The sequence below is a fragment of the Odocoileus virginianus genome, chromosome 26 (genome assembly GCF_023699985.2).
Source record: "Odocoileus virginianus isolate 20LAN1187 ecotype Illinois chromosome 26, Ovbor_1.2, whole genome shotgun sequence".
Classification (NCBI taxonomy): Eukaryota; Metazoa; Chordata; class Mammalia; order Artiodactyla; family Cervidae; genus Odocoileus; species Odocoileus virginianus.
The window spans coordinates 39,314,477-39,340,693 of NC_069699.1; the positions used below are offsets into that span (position 1 = coordinate 39,314,477).

General features: G+C 51.4%; 1 protein-coding gene across 3 annotated transcripts in view; it reads left to right on the forward strand.

The window, feature by feature from the left end:
• FAM3D (FAM3 metabolism regulating signaling molecule D) overlaps positions 1 to 25,880 on the forward strand; it is a 46,805-nt gene extending 20,925 nt beyond the window's left edge. For 2 of the 3 annotated variants that reach the window (XM_070455825.1, XM_070455824.1), the window contains exons 2-10: positions 1,781 to 1,831; positions 4,534 to 4,641; positions 7,532 to 7,549; positions 10,775 to 10,898; positions 12,233 to 12,291; positions 16,901 to 16,951; positions 20,473 to 20,557; positions 21,366 to 21,492; positions 25,415 to 25,880. In XM_070455825.1, the coding sequence (XP_070311926.1) occupies positions 1,819 to 1,831; positions 4,534 to 4,641; positions 7,532 to 7,549; positions 10,775 to 10,898; positions 12,233 to 12,291; positions 16,901 to 16,951; positions 20,473 to 20,557; positions 21,366 to 21,492; positions 25,415 to 25,501 (672 nt within the window). In that variant the 5' untranslated portion in view covers positions 1,781 to 1,818 and the 3' untranslated portion in view covers positions 25,502 to 25,880. The remainder of the gene's footprint in view (positions 1 to 1,780; positions 1,832 to 4,533; positions 4,642 to 7,531; positions 7,550 to 10,774; positions 10,899 to 12,232; positions 12,292 to 16,900; positions 16,952 to 20,472; positions 20,558 to 21,365; positions 21,493 to 25,414) is intronic. The other variant, XM_070455826.1, reaches the window with a different exon arrangement.
• The last annotated feature ends 337 nt before the right edge of the window (positions 25,881 to 26,217 follow it).

A 26,217-nucleotide genomic window follows, 5' to 3' on the forward strand; every position in this document is an offset into this window, starting at 1 on the left:
AAGTATTTTATTCTTTTTGTTGCAATGGTGAATGGTATTGTTTCCTTAATTTCTCTTTCTGTTTTCTCATTGTTGGTGCATAGGAATGCAAGGGATTTCTGTGTGTTAATTTTATATCCTGCAACTTTACTATATTCATTGATTAGCTCTAGTAATTTTCTGGTAGAGTCTTTAGGGTTTTCTATGTAGAGGATCATGTCATCTGCAAACAGTGAGAGTTTCACTTCTTCTTTTCCTATCTGGATTCCTTTTACTTCTTTTTCTGCTCTGATTGCTGTAGCCAACACTTCCAAAACTATGTTGAACAGTAGTGGTGAGAGTGGGCACCCTTGTCTTGTTCCTGATTTCAGGGGAAATGCTTTCAATTTTTTCACCATTGACGGTAATGCTTGCTGTGGGTTTGTCATATATAGCTTAAAAAGCAATATATTTTTGTAACTAAAAAAAAAGTTTGGTAATACAAATTTCAAAAATTTAAAGTCCTACAAAATTGCTGTGGGTGAGGCCAGGTGATAGCTCAGCTTTCTCACCTGGAAGGTCTTAGAAGGGTAGAGGGCCAGGGTGGGTGGGAGGATTTTTCATTATTCTCTAAAGGAAATATGGGTTGCATTTGCTGTTGCCATTGATGAAATAACAAGGACTGACCCAACCTGACCGGCTCGGTACCAGGTATTGTCCAGGTCTTCTGTCTCCTGTCTGGATCCTTGGCAGCTGGGCTTTGGATACAGAGTCTGTTGAAATGGATTCTTAGGATAAAGAGGATGCTGTGGTGGGGAGGAGGCAGGAATAGTGGTGGGAGCAAGTCACTGCAGTCAGAGACCCTCCAGATGGCTGGGGGCTTCTGAGACCCGGAACAGTTAGCACCTGCCTTGCTCTCCCCTCTTCCTCATCTCCAGACACCTCCTAAGGGGTCTCAGCACTGTCAAATCCCTGGTAACTACCGGTAGCTGGGGGCGGCAGAGGGGCGCGGTGGGACCGAGGATGACGCTGCCCCTGCCTAGGACTCAGGAAGGGAGGAAACTTCAGCTTCATCTCTCCTCTGAGACAGCACTGACTGGGTGACATCATGGGAACGAGGCAGCTGAGACCTGGATCCAGATTCCGCCCCTGACCCTGGCACGCTGAACCACCCTGGGCTTACCCCAAAAGCTGGAGTGTGGAGGCATGGGAGGTGGGGGAAGGGAGGAGGGGTGGGTATGAGGATTAAAGAAGATGATGTACATACGGTACCCGGAGCAAACTCACCTGTGTGCTATGTAAGTCCCTGTTACTCATAATGTTGGCCCATCAGCAAAGATCACTTGAGCTTCTGCTTCCTAATGGTTTCACTGGGGATGGCTAGCTCAATATCTCTCAGCTGGCTGGAGGGACAGAATGATAGATGGATGAAAGGATGAATGGATGTACAAATGAATGGACAGAGAGACAAATGGTTGGATGGATGGTTGGAAGGATGGATGGATATATACATGGATGGATGGATGGATGGATGGACAAATGGATGGGTAGATGCATGGATGAATCAAGCCTCCAAAGGATGATGGCTAGCAGACTGCATCTTCCTGTGTCCTAATCTCTGCATTCCAGAAAGGCATGTTGAATTGAATATGAAATTCCAGGGGCAAAAGCAAAGAGGCAGTAAAGGCAGAGAGGGAACAGATGGCACCAAGCCAGAAGAACTACGATGCGCTAGGTTTTAGGAACCTAACCCTCATCTTCAGTCTTGTTCACTTTCACACTCTGGATGCCAGTTTCCAATCTTATTTTCTTCTCTCCACAGACTGACCCTGACGCCCAGCCACTCTTTACCTCGTCAGGATGAGAATGTCAGGTAAGGCCAGGCTCTGAGGACTCCAGGGTTCAAGGTTGAGGTCTGAATCAGGTTTGGGAATCGCTTTTCTGTCAGCAGTGTCTGCCCATCCTGGACTCACAGCCCACTTGGCTTCATCTGTTCTCAGCTGGTCAGGCCAGAATTCCAGGGAAAAACCAACCCAGGGAGGGCCTGGAAGAGTGTAAAGAGGGGACTTCCTGCCTCTAGGCTAAGGGTTGCAGAAACTGGCCCACCTGGCTGGGAACATGGAGACTCACCCGTTCTGGGAAACACTTCACCCTGGCTGGAAATTACAGACAAAACATTTGTAAATGTCTGTACAGACAAAACATTTGTAGAGGGCTATTCTAGAATCCTGAAACCACAGGGCTGAGCACCAGGAGAGGCCTTTACTCCAAGCTTCCATCATCAGACTGTACCCTCTGTGTAGAGATAGGGGAACTGAGGCACCAAACAGGAAACCAACACAATTCATTTGTATTTTCAAACACCAGTGAGGAAGTTCACAGCACAACTTTTATTTATTTTTACTGAAGGGTGTGTTAGTCACTCAGTTGTGTCCATGGACTGTAGCCTGCCAGGCTCCTCGTCCTTGGGATTTTCCAGGCAAGAATGCTGGAATGGGTTGCTATTCCCTTCTCCAGGGGATCTTCCCAACCCAGGGATTGAACCCCAGTCTCCTGTATTGCTGGCAGATTCTTTACCATCTAAGCCACCAGGGAAGCCCTGTTAAAGTATAGTTGATTTACAATATTGTGTTAATTTCTGTTGTACAGCATAGTGATTCAGTTATACACATATATACACGCATTATTTTCTATATTCATTTCCATTATGGTTTATTAAAGGACATTGAATATAGGTCCCTGAAGAGCATGGGTGTTCATTGGAAGGACTGATGCTGAAGCTGAAACTCCAATACTTTGGCCAACTGATGTGAAGAGTTGACTCACTGGAAAAGACCCTGATGCTGGGAGGGATTGGGGGCAGGAGGAGAAGGGGACGACAGAGGATGAAATGGCTGGATGGCATCACCGACTCGATGGGCATGAGTTTGAGTAAACTCTGGGAGTTGGTGATGGACAGGGAGGCCTGGCATGCTGCGATTCATGGGGTCGCAGAGTCAGACACGACTGAGCGACTGAACTGAACTGAACTGAACTGAAGAGCACGGGTGTTATAGGCAGGTTCAGGTCCCACCTCCTGTCACTCACTAGCCAGTGACCAGGTCTCTGAGGTGCAGTTTCCCTATCTGACAGCGGGGATAACCAGTAGCTACAACAGAGGGAACTGAGATAACATGTCTCAATGCCGCTTGCCTAGTACCTGACACAAAAGGAGTGCCGATTGATGCGCGCTGAGGCCCTGTAAGATGAGGGACCCCGCAGACCTGAGCCCACCCCATGGGATCCAGAGGGCCTTCTCCTCACCCCAAGTAGCTTGAGACCAGCACGAAGCCACAGCTGAATCAGGGCTGAGGAGCAAGGGTGGTGCAGACGGAGAGGTCAGACGAGATCCGGCACCTTCAGAGGCTGTGGCCGTAGACAGAGGGCGAGGTCAGGCCCGGAGTGAGGGGACTTGCCTGAAGGTTGGACTCGACTCTCAAGGCAGAATGGGGGTCTCCAGAGTCCTTGAGGTGGGAGGTGTGGTGCGGCCTGCGGCAGCCCCGACAGAATTATGAGAGGGAGCAGACAGTGAGCTCCGGGGGCCGGCTCACGTGTGTGGGAGAGAAGACAGGGAGCAATCTGGCTGTGAGGCGGAGAGCCCACATCGGGCAGGCGGGTGTGCGCTCCTGCAGAGAGCGCCGTGCGTTGTTTGTGGTGGCTTTTGGGGGGAGTTGATGGAAAACACAAGGGACCAGCCCCACCCCCTGCAAAGCCACCCTTGAGGCCGCCTAGTGGTGACAACTACCACATCTTTCCCCACCAGCCAGGGGCCTAGCAGCAGGCACGTCACTCTGTCCACTCTGTGACCGAGGGACTTCAGCTCAGAGGTGCTGGGCCCCTGCCCGAGGTCACACAGTAGTGGGTGGCCACCCCGAGCCTTCCTGCCTCTCCTGCCGGGGCTCACCTGCCTCCTGCTCTCCTGCCGGAGCCCTCAGGCCTCCACTCAGGGTGCTAATTCCCAGACCTCACCCCCTGAGACGCTCTCCGAAAGGCTAAGAGAAGCCCAGGAAGTGTGTGTCTAAGCCTTCCTCCCAGCGGCCCCACTTTGGGGAGTGTCAGCACGTAACTTTGCAGCATGATCCCCCGTTGGGTCATCACATGGTTTCACACTGGTCTTGCCATGCAGGCCGTGGACTGGTCCGTGGTGTGGGCAGTCTATGGGGGAGTTGCTCCATTTTCACGGGACCTTCAGATAAAATAAGGTTCAACCATGACTGACACCCAGGATTAACTCTTCCTCTCATCCGTGCATTCAGATGTGAAGTTGGTGAAGTTCATTTCCGAGGTGCCTAGCTTTCTTTTTTTTCTTCCGATTAACCCCTGTGAAGTGCTGTGCTCACAAAATTCCCCAGCAAATTTGCATCCAGGAAAAAGAGACTATCAACACATTAATCCTTGTGACCCTCCCTCCAACATGGGATCTCGGGAAGAGGTCTCACTGAGGGGATTCGGGAAGGACCCCCGTGTAGTCTTGCCGTGAGGCCGGCCATGTGGCCCAGCGCTGTGGTCTCAGGGCAGCGTCTCCTTGCTCTGCAGGTGTGCTTCGCCTCCTGGCCGTAATTTTTGCCGTGGTTACCACGTGGCTTTTCATCCGCGAATATATCGACTTCAACATGAAAACCCTCCGCCTGCCCCGCTGGATGGGTGAGTGGGGCTCACTACTGGGGCAAGAACCAGGGCCGGGGGTCAAGGATCTAGTCCAGCCCTGGGTGACCCAGGAGGTGGCCAGACGTGGCACAGGGCTGCTCTTGGGACCCCACACATTCAGGGTCGGGGGAGAGGAAACCTCACCCCCAATCCAATGTCAGGAAGGCTGAGAACCCATGGAAAACAGAGACATATTCTAATGCCCGGCCAGAACATGCGCCTGCATCAAGGACCGTTTTGGAAATGTGACCCAAGAAGGAAGGACAGAGGGAGGGAGAGAAAGAGGGAGGGACAGAGTGGGGGGAGAAAGCTGCCTGTGCCCTGAGCACCTTCCGTCCGCACTTGCTGTTCCTCTTTGCTCAGACCACCCTATGGCGGCTCCTCTCAGCCTCGGGCCTCTGCTCCAAACGTTTCCTCCTCAAAGAAACCTTCCTGACTGCTCCTGCTCCTGCTCCTCCTCCTGTAGAGTCTTTCACGTCAGCCTGTCCCCTTCAGACCATCATTATTATCCATCATTGTGCTGTTTCTTTGTTTACTTCATCATTACCTATCTCCAGCTCATGCAATGTGAGCTTCCTGAAGGCCAGAGTTTTGTCTTGGGTGTATCTATCTCTCTAACACCTCACTCAGACCAGATGCTCAGTGAACATTTGATAAGTGAAAGAAATATGGATGGATGGATGGATGGATGGATGAATGATGGATGGGTGATGGTTGCTCGCAGCTTTACATGCCTGGGCTCACTGGACCTGCATGAATGCCCCATGGAATGATTCACAGTGTATTTGTGGAGTGGACTCAAGTATGACCTCATGTTGTCATTTTATGTGTGGTCTGAGAAAAAGAGAAGCTCTGAGAGATTAAGAAACCTCCCAAAATGTCCTTTGTAGATATCAGAACAGGACTGGGAACCCAGGTCTCCCAGATTTAAATCTTTTCAAAAGAAGGAGAGAAAGGGAGAGAAATTTATACCTCCGGATTTGGCCTCCTTAAAGACCAAGAACCACCTGCATTGAGTAGTCAAATATAATAACCTCTAGTGGCCCTGGCCAGCTCACGCCTTCACAGCAGTGAGGGAACAGGCACCCTGCCTTTACCACCAGCTTCCCACAGCGGACTCTCAGAGGGTCCTTACCCCTTCTGCTTCTTGTCCAGCACGCCCCACACCAGCTCAGGACGGTTTATATAGACGTGGTGACCACCAGGTCCGTGGGCCCTGGGCACCACTTTCACAGACCAGAGACTGACTTGGCCATGCTTCTGGCCTTGGAGTAGATGCACCCAGATCAGTGCAGGCAGCTCAGAGCAGGAGTGAGTTGTGGAGAAGACAGCCCCAGCTTGGGGTAGGAGGGGAGTATTTGAAGGGAGCCCCCAGGGTAGTCTCCCTCTCAGAACTCAGCCACCCGGGGTGTGACAAATCAACACCCCCCCTCCCCAAGGCTCAACACTCAACTGCTCTGTGGTAGGTCCCCAAGACCTTGGAATGAGGAGCACCCCAGAATGTGGCTCCAGCTCAGGGTTTGAATGGGGGATACAAACACAATTCATTATAGAATATAGAAAAATGGAAGTATATTAACATGACTTGAGTCTTGCAAAACATGTACAGTGGTTTAATGCATTAATATGGAAGCACATATCTTACTGTAGCACCACATTTCCTACTGTTTTTGTTATTATCTTGGTATATAGATAATATCTTGGAAGATATATATATCTTCCTTTTTAATCCAATCTATTTTATTTTACACATTTAATAACTTGCCGCCTAGTAGAGTAAGAAGCACTGAGTGTCTCAAAAAAAAGTGGGAATAAATTTATTTGTAGGGGAGTTCATAGGCTCTTCCAGATCACCAAAGGGGTCTGTGGGACAGAAATTGGGTGATTAAAGATTTCCTGATTTGGCTGATAAATTGGGCAAGTTTCTTTCAGATGAGAGTGATGAACCCCACTGTAAGTGATTTAAACAAAGGGGGATGTCATTTCGTGGGGCATCGAGAAGCCCAAGGTGTCGGATTTCAGGTGTGGCTGGATCTAGGGGCTCCCACAGAGGCCCCGGAGTCAATCTCTGTGCCCTGGGCTCGGCTCATTGCTGTTGAACCTCATTCCATGGGCAGCTTTCTCTCCCAACAGGTGTGCTGGCCACCAGCTCCCCAGTTGCTCACCCTTCAGCTATCTCCCCTAGAGCCACAAATAAACCTGAGAAGGGCTCGGCATCCAGGGGGATACGATGTTGTGGCTGGCCCAGCCAGGGCACGGGATACTCCTGGGCCTCGGAGGCGGGGCGGGGGGGTGGGGGGGCAGCCTCCTGAGGACCGAATGGAAAATGTGTCAGTGAGGGTGTCCCCCAGGGAAGGAGAGCTCCTCCTGCTGCACTGACACTTCTCTGTCCACTGGGAGCCCTGTCCTCTAGGGCTCAGCGCCAGGCCGGCGGGAGAGCTGACGTAGAAGCGCAGGAATAACCACACAGTGTAGTGAGATGAGCAGCCCAGGGCAGGCAGGCGGGCCTTCCCCACAGCCAGTGAGGGTGGGTGCAGCGCCCCCACTGTGCGGGTGCAGAGGATCAGCCCCAGAGGGAAAACTCCCACACCATCAGGCGCCAAGTCCAGTGGGCCTCACCACAGAGGCTTCCTTCTTTTCAACCGTGACAGAGTCGTGTGTGTGTGTGTGTGTGTGAAGAGGTGGCAGCAGCAAGTGCAGGAGGGCTCCCACATAAAATAGGACTTTCAGCTCATTTCACCCCCTTGCCACGGGAGGGGCACTGTGCTTGGCCAGGCCAGCACCACTCTGATATCCCTTCTTCCCCCGACCCCTGCCCAGGACCCACCTCCATTATTCGGGCAAGCTCAAAACACTTTCTCACCAGATTCTGTCTTCTCTCTAACAGGTTCAGCCCACAAGAACTGTGAGTGTCAACTCCACCCTGTTGCCCTTTTAGTGAGGTGTTCCAGGGTGTCTACTCCTAGCCCTGAAGCTTTGAGAGAAGCCTGGGTTCCCAGAGCCCACCCAACTCTCACTCCTTGGCCTGATGGTGCCTTGTGAAGCCCCCAAGCCCTGTGGCCCCTTCTCAGCCATTCAGACTCCTAGGGAAGCTTCAACTCTCTCCCTTTCCTGGTGCCCCCAGCCCGCAGTATGGACTGCAGCCACCCTGCCTCCCCTCTCTCATCCCCTACCTGGCTGGGAGCTCCAAGGATGCGGGCTGTGCTTATTATCCTCATTGCAGTGACCCCAGAATTGGCTTATGGCTCCCGCTTCAGAGTACCAGGGCCCTGCTGGGCACCACAAAGGCCCCAGCGGCAATCAGAAGGGATTGCCGATTTTCTTTTTTGGGTAGAAGAACCGTGTGTGCCGAGAGAGGTGGGGCAAGTGCCCAGGGCTCCAGGAGGGCCGCCCACTTCCCAGGGGATGGGGTCTGGGAAGGCCTCAAGGAGGAGGTGGCTTTTTAGCTGTTCCTTGCACAGGAGGTACCATGCTGTAAAAAAGCCTAGGGGCAGGAGTGCTGGGACTCCAGTAGAGAACTTGCTTGCAGAGTCAGGTACGTGAGTGTGGGAATGGAGAGAACAGTGGGAGGGCAGGATGCTGGGTGTCGGAGCAGCATTTCACAATGACCCAGCTCCAGAGGTGCAGAGAAGATAGGAGGAGGGGACAGTTATGGTGATGATAATCGTGACAGTGACTGAGTGCGTGCCAGCACTGTATTCCGAACTTTATGGGCATCTTCTGCAATCTTCACCACAACCATAGATGCTGTACATATCCCCATTTTACAGATGAGGAAACTGAGGCTCAGAGAGGTGAAACCTCCTGGCCAAGGCAACACGGCTCTAAGTGGCAGAGTGGGAGTCAACCTCCCCTTGTAGTCCAGAGCCCACCCTCTCAACACACCTTAGCAAGAGACAGCACCTCCAGGTCCCCCTCTCCATTCCTGATCTAAACCAATCCCCTCCTTTTATAGTTGGCAAAGCGAAAGGGAGAGATTTATGGCAAGTCACACAGCAGATTCCTGAAACTGGCCCAGGTTCCCCCTGACCGGACCCCTCCAGCGGTCAGCTGCATGCCCTGAACAATAGCACTGGGCTTCCCAGAGGGGTGGGACAGCTAAGAAAGCCCCCAGAACCCAAACCCACACAGCGAATCACCTGCCTCCCACTGGCTAAGACCCCTGGGCCTCCTCTCCCACATCCAGTAGCTTGACCGTGAAGCCTGGATGGTCAGAAAATCAATTTGAGAAAAGCCTGCTAAGCTGGCCTGTTGACATCGGGTTTGTCAGACTCAGCGCAGGTGATCAGGCTCCAGGCCAACTCCAGGGTGGTCCCCAAGGCCTGAAACAGCTGTCCAGCAAGATGAGACCCTCTGGACTCTAAAGTAAACTGGGCTCCCTGTAGGGGGGGCGCAGGTGGCTGGAGGTGGGGCCCCAAGGCTCATAGGAGAAGAGGACCCCTCCCAGCCTCACCCTCCACCAGCGCTTTTGTGGGGGGTTCTGTCCAGAGGGCTGGGCCGGGACATCCAGGTCACATCCCAGGCCCTCTCTGGACACCTCCTCAGGGGCATCTCCACTCCCAGTCCCCACTCTCTGGTGATGATGTCCTGGTTGGAGCTCTGGTTACACCCATCAGGCGGATGTGTGGGAACTCAGAGTGGAGGGGTGAGAGCCTAGGACGGGCATGCCACTCAGATCATCAGGGCCACCCACGCCGCCTGGGGAGCCCTGGTGCAGGTGGCATTCACTCCTAGGAAAGGGCGCCTTCACCTACTCAGAGGCACCAGGGGCTTGCTGAGCTTGGCATAGAGGCATTTGTTCCTGATTCCCATGAAGCCCCCCTCTAGTCTGGCAAGGGCATGGAGACCCTACTCACCCTCCCAGCTCGGACTCAGACCCACCCAGATGCTCTAGGTGTTCATTCAGTGAGGATTTATTGGCACATGCCTACTGTGTGCCGGCCTTGGGAGTTATGGGGAGGATTTAACAAGACAGTAAAGAAAAAGTGCTTGCCACAGTGCCTAGCACACAGCAAGGGCCTGGCATGTGCCGCATCTATTAGGAAGCCTGCGGGTCTGCCCCAAGCGCGTCTGGCATGGCTCAGCTGGATGCCTGGCACAGGGGCTGGAAGAAAGCGAGGCCGCCCAGTCACAGCTCTCCCTCTGCAGGTGAAAGCGCCCTAACTCCCCGTTTACTCAGGCCTCCTAAGGGCAACTTCCAAACTCTTAGGTGGTGTTAAAAAAAAACAACATGCATTAATACAAGTTGGAAACTGCCAGGCTGAGAGCACCCGTGACACTTCAGCAGCTGTTCTGAGGACCCTTCTGCCGCTCCTGCCTTTCACAGGGTCTGCCTGGGAAGGGCCACATGGAGAGGACATAGGGCTTCATAGCAGCCACAAAAACCAGAGGTCTCACATGCTGAGTCCTCAGTGGGCTCCAGAGACCATGCTAAGCCCCAGCGGGAGGTCCCAGCACCACCTGCCTGGTCCCTGTGAGTCCCAGACACAGTAGGTGCACAGTAAGTGAGTGATAAGAACAGCAGGTAAGCTCTGAACAGTAACCTGCACTTATTAATCCCATACACGACCCAGCAGGGAGGCACCATCATGAGCCCGTTTCACAGCTGAGGGACTGGATGTGCAAGGAGGCTGAGGACTTGCTCAAGGAAACCTGGTTAGTGGGACATGCTCCCACCCTCCATGCTGGACCCCCAGGGACTTGTCCACAGGGGTCTCTGAGAGCTCAAAAGGCTGCTGTGGCTCAAGAGGAGGTTCTCAGGAGAATCCCTTAATCACTCTGGAGACTCTGGTCACTAACCCACCACTCACTGTTCCACACACAGCTGCCGGGGGCGCGGAGACAGCCAGGCATTGTGTCCGGGCTGAGGCTGGGATGGGAAGCCCAGAAATGAACTCTGGGTGGTCAGACACATGGTATCCTGGGTCTTTATGGGGTTGTTAGAGACACTGCGGGAGCCCAGAAAGGGGCAAGTCCCTAGACTTAGATAGTCAGGGAAGATGTCTCTGGGAAGAGGCCCTTAGTCGCCCTCCACCCCCCACTCCCCCACCCTCCCACCACCCCCACCCCCAGCTCCCCTCCTCCTCCCGGGCCTCCTGCCACCACCAAAGCTGCTGTGTTCCCTCCCCAGCTTCACAGTTGGTGAAGACCAAGTGTGGCCTCAGCAAATCCTGCCAAGACAACTTCTTTGCGTTTAAAATTGTCAGTGGGGCCGCCAACGTCGTGGGCCCCACCATGTGCTTTGAGGACCAAATGTAAGTTTCTGGCATTTCATTACTTTCATGCCTTCATTCATCAGCAAGTTCAGAGGCCTCAGGTTGGCCCTGAGACCAGCCCACACCTTCCACACACTTCCTTTTACTCTGGGTGGGTTAGTCAGACATAATAATCCTGATGGCTTGCAAATCTGCCAGCACCTTCCTAGATGCCTTGCAGCAGCATCTCCCTTGCAGCCCAGCACTCCTAGAGGTGGGCGATAATTCTCCCCTTTGTAAAGATGAGGAAACTAAGACTCACACAGAGTTACTCAGCTAACCATTGGTGGAGCCAGATGTGAACGCCAGTCTGTCTAACAGCCAAGCTGCTGGGCTTCCTGTGAGGGCCGTGCCTATGGGGAGTGTTCAAGATCAAGGCCAGGCATCAAAGCCCAGAGGCAGCAGTCCCAGGGCTTCTGCCCAGGTGCAGGACAAAGACTGTGTTTCTAGGTAGTAACTTGCTGCCTGGGGCAGCAAGTCCATCCTACAAAAGAAGCCAGAGACAGGAATCTGGAATCTGACCCTAGCTCCAGATTGCTTAGGCAGAACAAGATTTGCTGGTTCGTGTGCCCAAAAGCCCAGAGACAGTGGCCATCAGAAACAGCTGAATCCAGGGGTTCAAACCAAGTCATCAAGGCTCCCTCTCATACCACCTTCAGCTCTGCTTTCCTCTGTCACTGGATTCGGTTTTCTCTACTGAAAATGGACTTCTTCATGTGGTGAAGGAGGGCGGCTACCAGCTGGGTTGACGGAACAGCACCCCACTGGGAAGAGCTTCCCCATGTGAATTAACCCTGTGAAAGCCCCGAGACTGGGGCTCATTGGCTGGCCGAGGTCACACGACCACGCTGGCCTAATCACTGTGATCAGTGGCACAGCATACTCGCTTGTATGCTGGGAGAGAGGTCCGTGCTGAGAACCTCCTGGCCAGAGACAGAGAAGGACAGTTTTCCCAAGGACACAGAGGACAGGATACTGGGCGGCAGGAACACAGCTGGGCTCCCCTTGGGGACCCCAGACATGGGGGACTCTGCCCTCCTCCTGGCCTGGGGAGACGGGCTGGCCGCCCCCCAACACCTCCCAGCCCCAGGCAGGGACCCTCCCTGTTCCCCGAGCAGACCGTTCTGGTCCAAACGTGCCGTGAGAGACTTCAGAGAATCCAGCCCACTGCTCACCTCCAGAAGAAAGCAGATGGCCCACATGATTCCGTGTATTCTCTGACACTTCTGCAGTGCACTGTGGGGCCCTCGCAGAGTTCCGGAGTCTGGAACACATAGTGCTCCCTCCACACTCAGGACCAATGGTTGTGTTTTGTTTCTCTTCTTTTCCTTTAGGATCATGAGTCCTGTGAAAAACAATGTGGGCAGAGGCCTGAACATCGTCCTGGTGGACGGTGAGTTGCTGACCCGCTCCCGGACAGCCTCCAGCATGCTCCTAAGCCTGGCTGGCCTGTGGGAACAGGTCTAACAGACCAGGTCTACCCAGCAGTTGCAGCCAGACCCCTGCCTGTGCACCTGTCTCGGGAGAATCAGTTCAGTTCAGTCGCTCAGTCGTGTCCAACTCTTTGCAACCCCATGGACTGCAGCATGCCAGGCCTCCCTGCCCAGCACCAATTCCTGGAGTTTACTCAAACTCATGTCCATTGAGTCAGTAATGCCATCCAACCATCTCCTCTCGCCTTCAATCTTTCCTAACATCAGGGTCTTTTCAAATGAGTCAGCTCTTCGCATGTGGTGGCCAAAGTATTGGAGTTTTAGCCTCAATATCGGTCCTTCCAATGAATATTCAGGACTGATTTCCTTTAGGATGGACTGGTTGGATCTCCTTGCAGTCCAAGGGACTCTCAACAGTCTTCTCCAACACCACAGTTCAAAAGCATCAATTCTTCAGTGCTCAGTTTTCTTTATAGTCCAACTCTCACATCCCTATATGACCACTGGAAAAACCATAGCCTTGACTAGACAGGCCTTTGTTGGTAAAGTAATGTCTCTGCTTTTTAATAAGCTATCTAGGTTGGTCATAGCTTTTCTTCCAAGGAGCAAGCATCTTTTAATTTCATGGCTGCAGTCACCATCTGCAGCAATTTTGGAGCCCAAAAAATAAAGTCTGTCACTGTTTCTACTGTTTCCCCATCTATTTGCCATGAAGTGATGGGACCATATGCCATGATCTTCGTTTTCTGAATGTTGAGCTTTAAGCCAACTTTTTCACTCTCCTCTTTCACTTTCATCAAGAAACTCTTTCAATTCTTTGCTTTCTGCCATAAGGGCAATGTCATCTGCATATCTGAGGTTATTGATATTTCTCCCAGCAATCTTGATTCCAGCTTGTGCTTCATCCAGTCCAGCATTTCTCATGATGTACTCTGCATGTAAGTTAAATAGGCATGGTGACAGTATACAGCCTTGACATACTCCTTTCCCGATTTGGAACTGGTCTGTTGTTCCATGTCCAGTTCTAACTGTTGCTTCTTGACCAGATTTCTCAGGAGGCAGGTCAGTGGTCTGGTATTCCCATATCTTTAAGAATTTTCCACAGTTTGTTGAGATCCACACAGTCTAAGGCTTTGGCATAATCAGTAAAGCAGAAATAGATGTTTTTCTGGAACTCTCTTGCTTTTTTGATGATCCAACAGATCGCAATTTGATCTCTGATTCCTCTGCCTTTTCTAAATCCAGCTTGAATATCTGGAAGTTCACAGTTCACGTACTGTTGAAGCCTGGCTTGGAGAATTTTGAGCATTACTTTGCTAGCGTGTGAGATGAGTGCAATTGTGTGGTAGTTTGAGCATTCTTTGGCATTGCCTTTCTTTGGTACTGGAAAGAAAACTGACCTTTTCCAGTCCTGTGGCCACTGCTGAGTTTTCCAAATTTGCTGACATATTGAGTGCAACACTTTCACAGCATCATCTTCCAGGATTTGAAATAGCTCAACTGGAATTCCATCACCTCCACTAGCTTTGTTCATAGTGATGCTTCCTAAGGTCCACTTGACTTCACATTCCAGAATGTCTGGCTCTAGGTGAGTGATCACACCATCATGATTATCTGGGTCATAAAGATCTTTTTTGTATAGTTCTTCTGTGTATTCTTGGCACCTCTTAATATCTTCTGCTTCTGTTAGGAAGGATATGCTTCTCAGGAGGATACGCTGCTCCTATGAAACATGATCCCATCCTCAAGGCCATCCTAGCTTAAATCAACACACATGAAACCACAGAGGATGATGTGAAATCACAAGCTGAGTGCACACCTTCATTCACTCATTCAGCAAACAGTGATGGCAGCTACTGTGGGCCAGGCCCTGTATGTATGGGGTTCTGGGAGTCAGCTGTGAACTAGGACAGACCCTGGCTTAACATGTGGGCGTCCATGAGGTTCACAGATGATCAGAAGGTGGTGAGCATTTGTGGAAGAAAAGGAAACACAGCTCTGGGAATGGGACACAGAGCTGGCAGCGGAGGTAGTCAGGGAAGGCTTCCAGAGGGAGGTGATGGTCAGCTGAGGCCTGATGGGAAGGAGGGAGTGAGTGACCAAGAGAAAAGAGGGAGGCACCTTCCAGGCAATGACATCACTGTGCAGGGAACAGGGGAGGGAGGAGAGGGGCTCGGGGGTCCACACAGGCTCTGTGTGGCTGTAACATGGAAGCAGCGTGGTGACAGGTGAGGCAGGGGCAGAGAATGAGGGGCTAAGTGTCCTACTAAGAAGTGTGGACCTGAAGCAGAGGGAACTAGGGAGTCTCGGAAAGGCTTTGAGCAGGTCCTGAGGGCCCAGCCCTGCATTCCGGAAACCTGCTTCCAGCTTGGAATAGGGAGGCTGGAAGCAGGGAGACCCAGGGAGGCCAACAGTCTCACTAACCCTGCATCTCCAGTAGGCGGTGAACAGGCAGCCAGCTGCAGGCCAAGCCTGAAACAGGGACTTGTTTCAGGAGGGATGGGCCTCCCTCCCCAACCCTCACAAAGCCCAAAGATAAAAATAACCACTGATACACTGTGTGTGCTTAGTCGCTCAGTTGTGTCCGACTCTTGCAACACCATAGACTGTAGCCTGCCAGGCCCCTCTGTCCATGGGATTCTCTAGGCAAGAATACTGGATTGGGTTGCCATTTCCTTCTCCACTTAGGACTAACATTTATGGAGCACTTACTTTGTAATGTGTTCCAGCTATGTCACTGACCTTCTCAATGCTAACAGGGAATGCTATGCTCAGCATCCCCATTCTGCAGGTAAGAAACGGGCTCAGAGAGACATAGGATACACAGCCAACAGAATCATCTAGATTTGAACCCAGATCTGGCTGACTCCAGGTCTTAATCACTCAGCAAAACTGCCCCCTAGACTAGAAATGGCGGAGAAGGCAATGAGAAACCACTCCAGTACTGTTGCCTGGAAAATCCCATGGACAAAGGAGCCTGGTGGGCTGCAGTCCATGGGGTCGCTAGGAGTCAGACACGACTGAGCGACTTCACTTTCACTTTCATGCATTGGAGAAGGAAATAGCAACCCACTCCAGTATTCTTGCCTGGAGAATCCCAGGGACGGGGGAGCCTGGTGGGCTGCCGTCTATGGGGTCGCACAGAGTCGGACACGACTGACGTGACTTAGCAGCAGCAGACTAGCAATGTCTCCAAGCACGTGTGCAGCGCCCCCTGCCGGCCAGCTGTGGAAAATCTAACACACCATTCTCAGGGCTTCTGGGGTCTCTTCGGGCTAGGACAACCAAAGGATTGCTAAAGATAGTGGTTCTCTTTTAGAAGGCAGGGATTCCTTTGAGAAACTACCCAAACTACACCTCCTTCCCCTAGTTCCAGGAAAATTCATAAATGCACAGGATCACAAAAGCAATTTCACAGACTCCCTTCCAAGAGCCCCAGGTGAAGTGCCAAGGGGGACTGGGACACTAGTGGCTCCAAGAATTCAGGAGGAACTACAGTGAGAGCCTGCCCCTACCCGACAGAAGAGCTGCCACTCCTCAGGCCCCTGTCGCCACCCTCTTATCAAATCTGCAAACAGAATTAGAGGGAGAGGGCAGTGCCGGGGAGGATAGAGCTGCCATCCCCTCTGCAACATCCCCATCTAGTGGCCAAAGGTTAGAATTGCATGTTCCTCCGGAACACCTGATTTCCTGTAGAATTTGGACCGTTTGCAAAGCCCACAAAGGCAATCTGGGTCACTGCACTCGGGACACTGAGCACAGGTCAGCCCACTGCAAAGCCCTGTGCTTTCAAGAGTCGGAGGACTCACACTGCAGGCTTCCTAGTTTAGATGAGAATAATAATGATGACGACTGAATTTTCTTAGTTACACTTTTGCAGGTGAGATTTATCTTGCATGCTCATATTTTAAATACATCTCATTTAGTTCCCACATCCCACAGTACCAGTGCAAAAATTCAGGTCAAATGCTAAATCCTGCATTAGGAAGTGGCAAGGCAGAACGTCAGTCTAGATCGGTTGGGTTCAGTTCAGCTGCAGAGACCGTCACCACTGTGCTCCTATCTCTCCGATCAGCCAGTGGTTACAGGGCACCTAGTTCAGTCCTAGGGCTTCCCTCGTAGCTCAGCTGGTAAAGAATCCGCCTGCAACGCAGGAGACCCTGGTTCAATTCCTGGGTCAAGAAGATCCGCTGGAGAAGGGATAGGCCACCCACTCCAGTATTCTTGGGCTTCCCTTGCGGCTCAGCTCGTGAAGAATCCCCCTGCGATGCGGGAGAACCTGGGTTGGATCCCTGTGTTGGCAAGATCCCCTGGAGAAGGAAACGGCTACCCACTCCAGTATTCTGGCCTTGCGAATTCCATGGACTATAGGGTCACAAGGAGTCAGACACGACTGAGTGACTTTCACTTTCATTAATTTAGTCCTGCATGCATTTCTGCAAGACTTAATTTTGTTCCACTATTATTCTATCCTATTTTTAGACCTGAGACTAAAAAGTAGTCATTTTCCACACAATGACAGGCAGAATGACACGTTACAGCAAATAACTCTGCTCTCTTATCCCTTAGGAACCACGGGAGTGGTGCTGACGCAGAAGTGTTTCGACATGTACTCTGGAGGTAGGCCCCTCTGTTGGCCCCGAAGTCGAGGGTGGGCTGAGCTACCGCCTGTGGCAGGGAGGCCACCCATGTGCCAGGAAGCTGGGCTCCTGTCTTCAGAGACACAACCAGACAGCGGCAGAAAGGGCGGGGATTGGGGGGCGCGTGGAGGGCCATCCCGCTTCCTATGCAACCCCTTACTACTGGCTCATTGGGCTCTCCTGGATGCAGATCCTAAGACCAGGAAGTGAGGAGGTACTCTCCGGCGGCAGTAGGGAGTGGGGGAGTGAGCGGCGGAAAGGAAGGACAGCCAGTACCAGCGTTCTCCAGCCAGGGCCCACTGCGGGAGCTGGTGCCTCCGAGATGCTCTGAGGGGCGAGAGAGCTGGGCTGCTCCTACCCCTGTTCCTTGGTTCTTCTCAGACTTCTGGCCTGCCTCAGGGCACAAAGGAGCATCTGGAGGCCAGAGAAGACCTTCAGGCCAAGCAACGCTGGTGCTGGCAGTGGGAGGCCAGGGCGCGTGTGCGCAGCGTAGCTCCTTACAGACAGCAGAGGACTGGTTTCTACCAGGACAGATGAACTGAGCTCGGCCCCCTGTCCCTCCCTGTCCCCGCAATCACAGGGCCAGCTCGGCTGGGGCATCACCGCGCTGAGCCTAAGATCGCCCAGCCCGGAAGCTCCTCACAGAGCGGAGGCCCTGCTGCTCTCGTCAGCTGATTTCTTCTATCCTCAGTCTCCCGTCTCTGCCTCCATCTCCGGGGAGAACCTGCCTCGCTGCACCCCCCCTAAATACATGAGCCCAAGAGGGGAGCCGTCACCAAGTGGGGGAGAGCAGGAAGGCCTCTGGGCTCTGCGTGCAGAGCAGGGGCTGAAATGTGGGAAGGGGACGTCTGACGCCCAGAAGTGATGGCAGATGGTGTTTGAGAGGCAACCAGTGGCAGCATCCTTAGGGACAGACGTGGGGACCTATGCCATAGGCTCCAGGCTCCCCACCATGGCCATCTTCCAGCCAAGTCCCACCTCAGAGATAGGGCCTGCAGGGCCAGAGGGTGTGCCCCCTGGACCCGCATCAGGGCCCATTCACTCCCGTTCCAGGTGCCGCCACGCTGCAGACATGCCCGTACGACTGAGGGTGGCCCGGGGTGACGGCTGCTGGAGGGGAGGGTGGCAGTTTCAGAGCATGGGCAGGCAGGGTGGGCTGTCCATATGCAAGCATGCCAAGCGCCTCCTGGTGCAGGCTGGAGTGGGAGACGGGTGAGAAGAGCGTGGGGCAGGCCGCAGACTGAGGGCAGGGCCCTTCCTTTGTTCTCTGCCCAGGGTCTTGCAGATATTCAGGGTGGCCGGGGCCAGGTTATGGAAAAGGTCCAGCGTCTGGATTCAGAGATTTCAGGCTGTGAGACCCGAGGCGGGTGACATCACTTGAATGTCAGTTTTGTCATCTAAAAAATAGGGGTCACCATAGAGACTACTTCATGAGATGGATGTGAGAATTAAATGATACTCTGCAATAATCAGGAGGAGGGGCCCAGAGGGGCTTCACCCCGAACCCCCTCATCCCATCACTGTCATTCAGAAGCAAGACAGTCATATGTCAGGATGGAGAGGGAAAAATGAAAGGATAAACCAAGTTGTTTAGCGCCTTATTATAAACATGGGTGTAACCCTAAGTCATGTATGGATATGAGATGTGGACTATAAGGAAAGCCGAGCAGCAAAGAATTGATGCTTTTGAACTATGGTGTTGGAGAAGACTCTTGAGGGTCCCTTGGACTGCGAGGAAGTCCAACCAGTCCATCCTAAAGGAGATCAGTCCTGGATGTTCATTGGAAGGATTAATGCTGAATCTGAAACTCCAATACTTTGGCCACCTGATGCGAAGAGCTGACTCATCTGAAAAGACCCTAATGCTGGGAGGGATTGGGGGCAGGAAGAGAAGAGGACGACAGAGGATGAGATGGTTAGATGGCATCACCGACTCAATGGACATGGGTTTGGGTAAATTCCGGGAGTTGGTGATGGACAGGGAGGCCTGGTATGCTGCGGTTCATGGGGTCGCAAAGAGTCGGACACAACTGAGCGACCAAACTGAACTGAACCATAACTGATGGGGAACCAGAAACAAGCCTTTTGAGAGCAAGTCACCCCTTCCCACAGGACACCAAGAGAAAAAAAGAGAGATATGATGGCTTTTCGGAGTGAGAAGATAGTTATCGGAAGGCACACTTCATTCTTCCAAACATCTGCCGCCCCTCCCAGACAAGAGCCAGATGTTGATATCTGGTGAAGCTCAAACAAAGGAGTGTTTCTTTCAGAGCTCCCACTTTCGTCTCAGAGTCGAAGGGCCGCCGTGGTCACTGACTGGAGGCCTCCATGTTACAGAGCAAGTTGGCAGCTGGACTTGCTTGGGGGACTTGACTTTGCCTCTGAATTCAAGGGATCCCCACAGAATTAATAAGAATTGGGGCAGCTTCCTGGGCACACAGCCTGTGAGCAGGGCGGTCACACACAGGGCCTCTTGCTTAGAAGAAACTTGATTCCATGCTCTGCCTTCACTGTCTTGAAATGATCAATAATTTTTTCAACAAAAGATCCACATTTTCATTTTGCACTGGACCCGAAAGATCATGTAGTCAATGCTGCTAGTAATTGTAACTCTATTATAATGCACTTACTGTAAGCCCAGAGTTATCGTCACTTTTGACCTTTACAAAAGTGCTCTGAGCAGGGCTATTAATCATCCTCATTTGACAGATGTAGCCCCGGCTTTGCGCACCAGGTCACTCTTGCCTGTACTTCCTCTGCCATTCAAGAGCCCTCTGCATAAGTGACGCTGTATCCAGAGTACTATTGCATTCTCAGTATGTTCATTTAAATCAGCTCACTCTCTTTTTTTTTTTAACCTAAATAAATAGATCTTAAAAGGAAATTATATCACTGCCCTAAGTTGAAAGCCATTATCATTTTTTATGCAGGGAAGGTGACCATAAACATAAGCACAACAGAAAAAAGTTATCTGTCACTGAAGCAAACTGCATGCTGATGCCTGCCCAGGTGCTGTGCCTAGACCTGCTCTCTGTTCATTCCAGAGATCTCGCAAGAGCAGGCATGCTTTGCAGATGCAAAGGGAGATGTGCTGCTTGACCTAAGCTGGAGAGTTGTTCTGTGACCGGAGTTGTCCAGTAGGTGCACGCTCTAAGTCAGCACGGACCAGCTGGGCGCATCTGAAACAGTGTAGAAGGCGGCAGCTGGCAGTGTGCAAAGAGGCCAGAGCCCTGGGAGAGGACTGTGCGCAGACCATAGGGGGTGGGGTGTAGACCGCCAAAGGCTCTTACCTCAGCTGCAGCTCAGAATTGCTCGGGAAACACTCAATATCCAGAGCCCGCCCCAGGCCAGCTGAACGAGGGTGCCCTCACTCTCTGCAGATGGGGCTCGGCGTCCGGCCACCCGGGCCCTCCAGGATCATCAGGGCTAGAGGAGAAGATGAGGATAGCCAGCCATCTTTCCCCTAAATGACCTTCACCTCGTTTTTCGTTTCTCCCCCAGATGCTAGCCTCCTGGCAAAATTCCTTAAAGAAATTTCGGAGCAGATGCTGGTGTTGGTGGCCTCCTACGATGACCCAGGGACCAAGTAAGTGGGAACCTCTGCCTGCACTGTCCCTGACGATGCCAGGGACGCATAGACAAGGGGCAAGAGTGAATCCAACACTTACTGCATGCAAGCCCTCTCCTGCTATCCTGCGGCTCCAGCTTCTGGCAACTTCTCCTAAGGAACCAACCAGACAGGCGCACAAAGGGATGTTCTGGCGGATTCATGACAGTCGTGGTCACAACAGTGAAAAACCGGCCAATTAAAATACATCAATTAAAAAAAAAACCGGCCACCCTGTCTGTCTGGTAATAGCCAACTGGTGACAGAAATCATGATGTATGGCAACGTAGAATGTATTATTATATAGACATAAAAGAGAAAATACTGCATCAGAAATGATGATGTAAAAAATTTTTAAAAAAGAAAGAAATGATGATGTAGAAAATATTTAAGGATCTGGAAGAATGTCCACTCTTTAGCATTAATTTTTTAAAAATCAGGTTATGAAAGAGTTGGTATAATCCCACAGTGCATGAGGGAAAAAAACATGAAGGAGATATAATGAAATTTTACAATGATTATGTCAAGGGCAGGTGAGACTGTAAATCATTTTTAGTTACCTTGTGAAGTTCCATATTTCCCAGTGAACCTGCATTATATTTGTAAGCAAAAGCAGGACCATTTTAACTCCTCTCCAGCCTTGCGGGGTGGCTTTTGAAGGGGTGTCCTGGCTGCTCCCACTCAGAGCTCCTCACCGCCACCCACACTGGAGGTGGGGTGGAGGGGAGCCCAGGAGATGCTCCCCCTTCTCCCATCCCTCCTCACCGTCCTCGCTGGTCCCCTGCAGGATGAACAAAGAAATCAGGGAGCTCTTCTCCAACTTGGGCAGCACCCACGCGATGCAACTGGGCTTCCGGGACAGCTGGGTCTTCTTAGGGGCCCAAAACTTCAAGAGTAAAAGCCCCTTTGAGCAGGTGAGTTCCTGGCAGCCTCCTTGTCCCAGTGAAGAGGGGGTGGGGGGTAAAGGGGACGATGCCAGGGCGACGCCAGGGACGGACAGACAAAGGCTGGGATGGCTGGCGAAGAACACACGGGTCAGTGTGAGGAGGGCCACCCAGCTGTCATCCACCCCAGAGGTCAGGGTGGCCAGACTGGCTCCTTCTCCAGTAGGAAGCAGCCTTGGCCATTGTACAAGGAGCTGGGTCCTGTATAAACACATAGATAAGTAGATAAGTACCAAAAAGGAGAAGGGAAGGGGAGGGGAGAGATGAAAGGAAATTCAGGCATGGAGGAAAGGGAAAGGAATGTGGAGATGAAGCTCCTGTGACGTGATGGGGCAAGGGGGAGTCCAGAGCAGAGAGTGGATGTGTATCTTCTGATCCCCACTGCAAGCCCTTCCTCCCCACCTGTACACGGGCAGGTTTGGCCAGGGGAGCCCCAGTTCCCTTCTAAGTTCCCTGTGGAGAAGGTGAGCTTGTACAAAGAAGGAGACACAAGGAGGCCGCCGCGTGTGTATGTGGAGGTGTCAGGACAGACCCGTGATCTGAGCTCCACAGTCAGTACCCGGGGGCGGCCCAAGCAGAGGGCACCTGGGAGGCACCCAGGCTGGGGCTTGAGGTGCCCTCGCCGGAGGAAGGGGAAGTCAGTGGAGGGTTGGGGACCCCAAGGAAATGCTGCAGCTTGTCCCCACCATGCAGTCATCTGTGCATCCCCAGCTCAGAGCAATTCCAAAACCTGGGAGAACTGGCCAGGCCTCCCCAGCATGAAGCTGGCCAGTCTCTGGTGGTGAGAACATTCAGCTTTGCCAGGACCCAAGACAGGAAGCCAAGGGTCAGGCATATGGACCCACTGAGGAACGCAAACGCTGGCCTGAAGGCAACGGGGAGCCATGGTAGGTTAAGCGGGAGAGTGACCAGATCAGATGGATAATAAGAAAGACTAGTATTCAGCAAGTGCTTGCTCTGTGCAGGCACGGCTGAGCAAGTGACCTGCAGGGTCTTATTTAGCCTGACAGTGATCACGCATCACATCTCACAGACGGGGATCCAGAGCCTTGGAGACGTTTTAACCGGCTTGCTCTGTGATAGGGACGCATGTCTCATCCAGGTCTGCGGCCTCCGCAAGGCCTTCCCGTCCCGATACTTTCAGAACGGCCTCCGTGGCTGGGTAGAGACAGCGCTGTGGAAGCGGCAGGCGTCGGAAGGAGGCCTGGACGGGGCGGGGCTGCGGGCGGCAGAGAAGGGGCGGAGTCGAGCTGCCCAGGGCGGAGCTCCCGGAGGCGGGCGGGGAAAGGGCTGAGCCAAAGTGGGCGGCTAGGGGTCATGCCTGGCTTGGGAAATGTTGGCCTGTCTGTGTGTGTGTCTTTCCAAGAGAACGTATTCAGGCAGTCATAAATTACTTATTTTAAAAAAGAAGGAATAAAGTAGCTTCACCCTCCGGGGGCAGGGGCGCCAGAGTGCCCCCTGTGGGCGGTGCCGAGGCAGGACTCCCTAGGAAGAGGCTTGACGAGGCGCTGTTCCTCTTGAAAGAGCAGATTGCAGACCCAGCAAAACTGGGCCAGGTACAGCAAACGGGAAGCACGGAAGTCAAGTCAGCACCACCTGTTCCCTGGTTTCTGTGATAAGTTCGCTGCAACCCAACACCCAAATAGGAGCCAAAGACCCCAAAAGCATCCTGTCCTTTGTTCTCACACATGGAAAGCTGGGTTTTGGAGAAGCCTCATCTACAGTTTATTTTTTCTTCCTAAAAGTTAGTTAGCCAAGGTTATCCCACTGGGAGATTTTTATCATTTACATCTTTCTTCCACAAATTAAGCCTGAGCATTTTATGTTTTTTATTTTTTTAATTTCATAATATATATATTTTGTTGAAGTATAGTGTTCCAGGTACAGCAAGCCGATTCAGTTATACATATGCACATATATTATTTTCCAGATTATTTTCCATTATAGGTTATTATAAGATACTGACCATAGTTCCCTGAGCTATATGGTAAATCTTTGTTGCTTGTTGCATACCTATTTTTTAATTAAAAATCTAGCATTCTAAGTCAAACAGTCAAAATATCATAAATTTTTTAGTCAGGCAAAAAGTCATTAAGTTTTCTAAGATATGTATATTATACATACTATTTGTATCAGTCAGTCAGTCAGTTCAGTCGCTCAGTCGTATCCGACTCTTTGCGACCCCATGAATCGCAGCACACCAGGCCTCCCCGTCCATCACCAACTCCCGGAGTTTACTCAAACTCATGTCCATCGAGTCGGTGATGCCATCCAGCCATCTCATCCTCTGTCGTCCCCTTCTCCTCCTGCCCCCAATCCCTCCCAGCATCAGGGTCTTTTCCAATGAGTCAACTCTTCAAGTGAGGTGGCCAAAGTATTGGAGTTTCAGCTTCAGCATCAGTCCTTCCAATGAACGCCCAGGACTGATCTCCTTTAGGATGGACAGGTTGGATCTCCTTGCAGTCCAAGGGACTCTCAAGAGTCTTCTCCAACACCACAGTTCAAAAGCATCAATTTTCCAGTGCTCAGCTTTCTTCACAGTCCAACTCTCTCATCCATAGCACTGGAAAAACCATAGCCTTGACTAGAAGGACCTTTGTTGGCAAAGTAATGTCTATTTGTATGTATGTATACAAAAGCTTTTCTACTATGCTTGATAAAAGCCTGAGCATTTTAAAAACAATCTCTTGTTTTAAAAAAACTTTTATTGGAGTATAATTGCCTTACAGTGTTGTGTTACTTTCCACTGTACGCAAAGTGAATCAGCTCTATGTGTACACATATCCTCTCTCTTTTGGATTTCCTTTCCATTTAGGTCCCCACAGAGCACTGAGTAAAACTCCCTATGCTCTAAGTAGGTTCATTTTTAAACATAATCTTAACTGATGTATTCTCTTTACACATTTCTTTTTAATATTAATTAATATTACACAGTGGTTCCACCACTTGCTAGCTGGGTAGCCACAGGCAGTGACTTTGGTCCTCTGTGCCTCAGTTTTCCCATCTGTGAGCTGGGATGATAACAGTGGGCACTTCTTAGGTTACTGTGAGGATTAATTGCATAAAGTGCTTTCTGCCTGACATAGAACAGGCATTCATGAATTGCTAGAATGCTTCTTTTTTTTTAGAAGAATAGATTTACAATGTTGTATTAGTTTCCACTGTACATCAAAGTGATTCATCAAAGTTACACATATATACATATATTATTTTTCATATGCTTTTCCATTATGGCTTATTACAAAATACTGAATATAGTTCCCTGTGCTATAGAGTAGAACCTTGTTGTTTATCCATCCCATATATAATAGTTTGCATCTAAGTTGCTTCTTTTATTCTTGTGGTTGTTATTTTAATTTTGGTTAGTATTATTTTTTATTCAGTATTGATTTATTGATAATGAGAATATTAAAGGCAGAAAAATGAAAAAAATCTATTCACAATGCATGAATATATATTCTATCATATAAATATATTTTACTTAATTTGGGACTTTGCCTTGTTTGCTTTTTAGATTTTCCCTAAGTTTGTGTTAGGGGTTAGTTGTTATTATTATAATTATTATTATTGTCATTTGGGATGTCCTGGCAGGGCTGAAGCCCTTCAAGCACCACTTCCCCAATGCTTGTTGCCACCACCCCGCCCCCACTCACCCCCCAACCCTCCAGGGCATGACAAGCAGTGACTAGACTCTGAAACCTTGGGCAAGTTGTCCTCCACCAGCCTCAGTTAACCTGTTTGTGAAATGGGCTAGAAATATCCCTCCCTCCCCCACCCCCCATGGGGCAGTAGTGAGGATGAAATGAAGCCATTTAGGTTTTAAACACAAGGCAAATGCAGGCGTGAGTCCTAACACAGTCAGTCTCTCTCTCTCTTTCTTCTGTCTCTCTAGTTCTTAAAGAACAACCCAGAAACAAACAAATACGACGGCTGGCCAGAGCTGCTGGAGCTGGAGGGCTGTGTGCCCCGGAAGATATAGGGTGGCTGCGGCCCTTCCTGGGCTGGGGCCCGAGGCTGCTCCTGCCTGACCTAGGAATCGGAGCCCAGGATCACTGCGAGTCGGACGGGCAGGAGCTGACAGACAGCAGAGAAGTGGGAGAAGCCATGGGTCGTGGAAAGTGCTGCGGGCCCTCCAGTACTCTGCGGGCTCCCTCTGCTGGAAACAAAACCTTCCTGGGGTAGACGCATCCTCTCCGGAGTTGGCCAGCGTCCACTGGTCCTTCCGGAGCCTCTGTCTGTGGAGAGAACAGGTGTGCTTTCCCTAGGGGACCGCTGACTGTCGCTCCCGGGGGAAGGACAGGACAGACTGCCTGCACCTGAGCACAATTAAACTTTATTTTTGGTGATGTCAAACCAAATTTCCCACCCCTTTGCTGTGCAATGCTTCCCCGGGGGTGGGAATGGTCCAGACAGGGTTTGCTCAGCCCCGTGTTCCCACAGGTCAGCAATGGTGTCAAGCCCCTGGTTAGGCAGCTGGAAAGGAGGTTGGTTTTATAGGGATCTCATTTAGATATGAAAGCATTGTTGGTTCCCAGCATGAGGTGTAAGACCCACAGGAGCAGAGAGGGCCGGAGGGCCAGACACGGCGGACACGGTCTTCCACTGCTATTTGAATGAGAGCTGCAGAAAATCTAGAGCTGGTGAGGGGGAGGACGCGGGGAGATCTGAGAAAGGCTGGAAGGAACAGCCAGACTG